Raw genomic sequence first — 7,126 nt, 5'->3', positions numbered from 1 at the left:
TTGGGTAATAAACATCTTAAAGTATCAGAAGATAATATGAATTCCCAGCTGGCTGGGAATTGAATATAAGAGTTATTTACAACATTTAATTTACATTGTTGAGATATTTTGTGATACTGGGGTTCATCATGAACAGAAAATAATTATCCATGCTTTTGTTTAAGCACTATGCATGTGCCTCACAAACCCTACCTATAACAGTTAAAAGCAGTTCTGAATGCTTTCACGCTTCTGACAAGTTTTCACAGGTGAGACCTGTAGTGATACAGCTACACTGGATTCTGGTGTAATTCAGTGCATTTTATAATACTACCTTGCTTTTGGAGCTTTCTCTCCAAAAGCAACTTCAAATTTCTTACAATACCTCTCGCTACAGCGACTAACTTGGTTATATCAGGTAGGTCCAGTCCAGCTTTTGCAGCAGCATCCTTGTTTGACATCATGGAACAATAAAAATGTCAGAGGTTTTTGTTGTTCCCGTCGCTTTCAAACAATGATACCATTTTCTAGATGCCAGCAGGAATCTCTTTTTTAGTTCAAACCATAATGTGCAAATATAAACAGCATTGGCATATCCAGGCATCATGTTGTTCATTAAGGAGAATGATCTCTGAGATGACCGTGTTTTAGTTTTAAAACCCACTCAGAACAAAAGCAATAGACATGGTGAAGATTCTTGTTACAGATTTTACAGGGAAATTAATGCTGTAGAGCAATGGCGTAACTACATAACAATAGCCAACATTATCTAGTTGGGCCCCATATGAAGTACAATACCCGCCTCCTGGTCACAATCTTTACTCACTGTAGCAGCAGCATTGTCGACTTCTACTTCCCCAGTTCTTGAAAGAACGTCTTTATTTTGGGAAGTTTTTTTTTTCGTTCTTCCAGCAGCTCTTCTTTGCTTTTTCTTTTCTGGAATCCACTTAAGTACCTCATTTTGGTATCCATCTTTGCTAACACATTGTATGTAACTGTTATGGTTTTAATCTACGCTCTGGATTATCTTCCTCTAATCTGGAAGTCGTATTGTAAAAAAATAAAATACTCAAATACATTGTTCTTTTAAGACCTTTATTGCAGTTTGGAAGATGTTATGAGTGTATTTTTTTTTTACCAACCGTCTAATGAACTATATACAGTTATTAACATAGTAATTAAAAGTACCACTGTCTGCTTTGCTATTGGTGTCGTGTTTAAACAGCTCACCATCATGCTGAAATCTGCATTGTCTTGGGGTATAAATAAGGTCCTTGCATAGGGGGCCAACCGGGTGTCAATGACGGGGCCCCTAAAAGGTCACGGGCCCCTAAGCAACTGCAGCCTCTGCTTACCGATTTACCAGAAGTCTATAGTTAGCTATAGACTTCTGGAGACAAGAGCTCAAAGGTCAATCAGAGAGAAGGAAGACGTCGCTCTCAAAGGAACATAAATAAACTGTTTGCAAGTTTACTCAAATATAAAGACCTTATGTTTTGGAGTCCTGAAATCTTAACTAGGTTTAATTCTTATGCTTCCTTATGCTTCCTGTCAAAGAATGGAACATGAGTATTTCATCCTATTCACATGGTGTGAAATGCACAGAACTTCACACATTATTTCAGGAACTTCCTTGGTGAGTTATAAATGTCAAAGGGGAAGAAGACAACATTTCTGAGATCATTTTACACAGTGAAGAAGAAGTAAAATGGAGGATAAGGAAGTTTGTCTATTAACATGATAGAACATTCTATTGACAAAAAATGTCCAATCATACAAGAAAAGTCACTTTTTCTTCACTTGAGCATAGATGTCCTCTGGTTTGCCAACTTTGACCTGAGTGTACTCTGTCTCCTGATCTCCACTCTCCCGCACCAAACTGAAGGAAGTTTCAGGCCGTCTTTGTTGAAAGTTCACCTCTCCATAATGGAGTTCTTCCTCTTGATTATTGGTCGCCATTTGAACCTCCACACCCGTTTGACTCTGAGGGGAAAAAAAGAGAGAAAATCATGAAGGTTTATACAGATAAAGCCAAAAACCTGCAAATAAAACTTACTGCAGTGTTGTAAATGGAAGTTGAGCAGTTATCCCTCTGAGTCTGTTGTGGAGTTGGATGTTTAAACCTAAACCACCTGGAAAATATTAGGATGTTAGAATATTTCTGTTGTGTTTCAGGAAAAACTCAGAGATTTTAAAGTGATTTGAAACAAACTGATAAAGCAAATCACATTAAAATGACGGGGCAAGAGATACACAAAGAACATGGCAAGATTTGTCTCTTTTACATAGAACAAGTTTTAGTTGTACGCACACAAATAATAAATAATCATAGATGTTTTTCAAGACACCTATGAATGTCAAATTAAGGGGCATGTTATGTTCTTTTTTTTTAGTGAGTTTAAATGTGGCTCCAACTGTGGAGATTTGGTCCAGATTGTGTTTTATCTGCTGAAATCCTTGCTGCACGAAAAAAAGGACCTGTGGTCTCAACAAGTCATTACTCCTTAACTGAGGTGAAAATTGGAATTTCACCAACAATGTCTGCAAAGACATTTATAAGACAGCCTGATATTTGCAAGTGAAAAATTAAAAACAAAAAGTGTTAAAAAAAACAACAACAACAAAAGGGCCTTTCATCTTGGTTTGTATTTTTTAAAACATTTAATATGAAAGAAGATTAAATCTGATGTAGGAATGGATTTCATTATTACAAGAACTTCAGAACTGTTTGCATTACTTAAATGTAGATTGTTGTCTCAGAAATATTGGGCCTTTTACAATGTTAAGGTTTATGACATGTTCTAATTGGTACTGATCACACTTCCCTGTGGTGAAACTCAAGGTCGATGTCATTGACACAATGACAAGTAAAAAAAATATAGAACCACAGGAGTAATGAACATTCTGATGATGCTCCAACAGAGAAATTTTCACCAAGCATTCACTAAAAATACTGATGTCTATCTTAAAAAAAAACATTATGACACTAACCATATGGAGATCATCAGGCAGATCAACACAAAGACAAAGAACACTGGAAGGATGATAATCCAATTAGCTCTTCCTGGAAAAAACGAACAAAAAAAACATACTTTCATAGGAACGTATACGGATATAAAAAAAAAATGAATGTGAATTATTGATGGGGCTTGTATTGCAGATAACTGATATGGAGAAGCAATAGTTATGGTGCCAGCTTTTAATAATAATAAATAATAATAAATAATAAATAAATAATCACCTTTAAAACTAGGAATGGTGACTGACGATCTTTGAGTCCCCAGATCATTTGTAGCCTCACAGTAATATTCTCCTTCCTCAGTAACAGTGAAGCTGTAAACCTGCCCCACAGATACATTAATGGCTCCATCTGTGCTGTTCCTGAACCAGGAGAAGCTGGCAGGAGGCTTGGCTCTGCTGGAGCAGTTCAGCTCCACCCAGCTACCTGCTGACACCAAACCTGATGGACTGATGGATGCTGAGGTGTCTTTAGGAGCATCTGAGGAAAATGGGACACACATTAACTTTATTGATCAGAAACAGCTGAACCATGACGTGCTGACAGGATCACTAACATGAAACACTGAGAGTCACTTCTGTCTCTGCTGTCTTGCTTCCTCCATTCACAGGATATCTGGCAGAACAGCTGATGTTGTATCCATCATGTGTGTCTGACAGAGTGATGGTCTCCTGGATTTTAGTTGTAAAGGTTCCATCTGTGTTTTTCTCTGTTTGTCTCTCAGAGTCTTGTTGGAGATTCCAGGTGAGTTCAGGAGGTGAGTGTGGACAGGGAGTCACAGCTGAGCAGCTTATAGTGACAGACTGATGCTCCTTCAGATCACCAACAGGGATATTAATGCTGGGGCGCCAAGGAGAATCTAGAGGTTCACATCAGACAGACATTTTAAACCAGTGATGTAACGAAGTACAAGTACTTTGTTACTGTACTTAGGTAGATTTTTTATTTATCTGTACTTTAGTTAAGTAGATTTAACCATGATATTTTATGATTTGTGTCACATTGTGTTTTTCATTTATTTGTTTAGTTTTGTTGAAAGTTTTAAAGTAATCAAATGCTAGATGGGGATTGGTTCACTCAACAACTGCAAGGCGGACAAGTAATATTGGACCCGCCTCCCCCAAGAAGAGCCCCATTCCATGGCAACATGCATCCAGCCCGGATAGTCAGCCAACAGAATTTTCCATCCTTGGCCTTATTTGAAATACTTATCCTCTTAATTGGCTCAAGAAATGACTCCTGGAGATTCCAATGCCACTTTGTCTCCCCTGAAGGCACAAGCTTCTAGCTTTCAAAAACTCACACTCAAATAAAAAAAAAATATTTAGGTAAGTCTTTTGCATGTAGTAGTAGTTTTTGCATGTTAAAGACATAACTAAAAGCTTAGCTATCTTTTACAAAAGTGCTAATGCCGAGAAGTGAACACGATTAACATGCATAACGGTCGGGTTCTTCATCTATGTTTGCTTTGATGCTTATCAGTGTGTGTGAACACTGAGAAAAGTCACTATATCAAACCACAATCCAGTCCTCTTTAGCTTCTTTAAAAAAATAACACACTACGAATCTAGCATTGTTTTCCCTTTGTTACTGGAGAAGCACCATGCTATTTTCAGTTGGGGTGCTGCACAGATGCTTCTAGCAACACCTGCCTGGGCTAATGGAGAAAGCAACTCTTTCAGGTTCCATTATTTCAAATAAATCACACATGTGCAAAGCTGTGAAATGTACTGCTCTGGAATATAAAGAAAAATATAAAGCAATATCGTATATAATCTTGAATATGCATTTAATCCATACATCATAATTACTTATTTAACTCCCTTTTTTTTAACGTTTCTGGTTTGCCAAATGTCACTACAAATTAAAAATTTTACGCTAGATAATAGTCCTGATCAACTTCTTTTATGGCTTGTTATACACTGCAAATAAAGTCGACTAAGCAGATGCACATTCATCTGGCTAATGAAATCATATGGATAATGTGTTGAGTCAGATAATCTTAACAAAGAAACTGATAGATTAGTTAATTTCCATATGTGAATTCTTCATTTGATTCTGTATAGTCTTATCCAGTTTGTTTAAATTCTGATTAAAACACACTAAATCTTTTTCAAAGCACATCACTCATCTCCAGCAATATGTTGCTCTCACTGCTATTGCCACCGAAAGGAAGGAACTTGAAACCAGAGAAGGGGAACTCCGCCCTTGAAGTTTCGTGTCCTTCAATTTTTACATTTTTGAATGATGCAAGACGTTCTCAGAGTTGTACAGTATTTTTAAATCATGAAGTTCATGATTAAACTGGAGTTAAAGATTACAGTTGAAAAGATCAGTTTCTGTTAGTCAGTGAGATTGATGTAGAAATTTGCTAATCTAACTTCAGATGAAATAAAACATGGCATATGTTTTGTTTAATTAAACACTTTAAAAGGTGTAATGTATCATCTTTCTTGCACTTGATATTTCACTAAGCAGATCAATCAAAAATTGTAAGTCCCAAGTAAGAATTTTGACAAACAAAACAAACAAACAAAACATGCATTATTCACAGCATGTTCATTAAAATAGTATTATTGGCATATTCATGAAAATTTACATATTGTAGGTACACTTAATAATCTTTGTGAAACATAATTTCAGTTAATTTAGAAAGTACTTTTAATACTTCAAGTATTTTTAAAAACATGCTTTGTTACTTTTATCTTAGTACAATGTCAGTGTGTTATTTTTATTAGAGTATTTATTTGTTTATTTGTACTTGTACTTAAGTACGGTTTCTGAGTACTTTTCGCCAATGTTTTAAAATAATAAAACAAAATAACTTATATTTGTAATTATTATTATAAAGAGGAGACCAAGACAGTTCATTTTTAACAGTTTATGTGCATCAAAATATGGTTTGTTTGTTTATTTTTTTTCTTTTAGTATTTATTAGATTTTAGAAATAACTTAGTAACTGACTGATAATCTGTTTCTACGTATAAATATTCAGGCAAAAAATTTGATCTGGTAAATTTTTATCCCAGCCCAAACAATTACAGTACAATAGGGTGATTTAACATGATTTAAAGATAAATTCAAATGGCTCTGACCCCATAAAACAAAGATAAGTAATGATTCATATACATATATAAAACAATGAAATGTTCCATATCGTATATATCTTATATAAAGAGGAATGTTGGTTTTCTTAATTATTTTTTTTTTATTTAGCTATGGAATGGTAAAAAAAATTATTCCTAAGTAAAGGCAAATATGACATAAATATCAAAGATGATCATAAACATGTGAAGTGAACAGCTAGAGATTTTTTTACATAGTTAAACATTCTTGCTATTTATCATTTGAATTTTTTTTGTCGAGAAAATGTTAATATAAAATAAGTTGAAACTGATGTATTTTTCTTATTTGGTAGAGTTGTGTAAAGTAAAATTCTTACCTTTGACTTGTATCTGAAGAGCTTGTGAACAAGCTGTTGCCTTGTAGTTTCCATTCTCTATTCTGAGGTAGTATTCACCTGCTTGACTTCTCTTTATATCAGAGAACAAAGTGGTGCAGTTTTTCCTACTCAGGTCTCCAGTTATTTTTATCTGATCGCTATTAACTCCATGATTGATGTTAAAGATTCCTTTATCACTTTCAATCCATGCTCCAGTGGTGTTTTGTGCACTGTTGAATTCATACTTTCCTTGTTCAGCTCTGAAGCTACATGGCACATGCAAGCAAGATCCACTCAGTGCTTCAACAGGCTTTGGTGTAGAAATGAAGACAATCGCTTTGTGTCCATTAAATTTATCAGCATAAATACCTGTAAAAACATAAAAAAGACTGAAGTTGAAAACAATGTGGAGCAAAATCTGCTTTTATTGAAACTTCATGATCAATTAACTCCAGTTCAGCTGCAACACGTTGCATGAGGAGATTTTACACATTATTAAGACCTATTAATCGAGACCAGAGGGGATCATTCAGAGAACAAAGATCTCACCTGGAAGAGCAAAGACACTCAGTACCATGCTGACTGCAATTATGTCAATCATGTTCTTAAACAGAGCTGCCATCAGTATCTGATAGTCCTTTATCTCTTAGCCTAGAAACATAAAGATAACATCTCAGTTAAATAAA

General features: G+C 35.1%; 1 protein-coding gene across 1 annotated transcript; it reads right to left on the bottom strand.

Annotated features, from left to right (window-relative positions):
• Positions 1–1,150: 1,150 nt before the first annotated feature.
• Positions 1,151–7,085, bottom strand: LOC107093989 (sialic acid-binding Ig-like lectin 7; the record flags this gene model as incomplete). Its single annotated transcript, XM_015389383.1, has 7 exons — positions 1,151–1,962; positions 2,036–2,111; positions 2,971–3,043; positions 3,221–3,478; positions 3,555–3,857; positions 6,441–6,809; positions 6,990–7,085. Coding segments are annotated over 7 exons (1,373 nt in total), but the record flags the coding sequence as incomplete, so codon positions are not given.
• Between the last annotated feature and the right edge of the window lie 41 nt (positions 7,086–7,126).

This window comes from Cyprinodon variegatus, unplaced genomic scaffold (assembly GCF_000732505.1).
Source record: "Cyprinodon variegatus isolate N-32 unplaced genomic scaffold, C_variegatus-1.0 Scaffold20, whole genome shotgun sequence".
NCBI lineage: Eukaryota > Metazoa > Chordata > Actinopteri > Cyprinodontiformes > Cyprinodontidae > Cyprinodon > Cyprinodon variegatus.
This window is presented reverse-complemented; position numbering and strand designations above follow the sequence as displayed.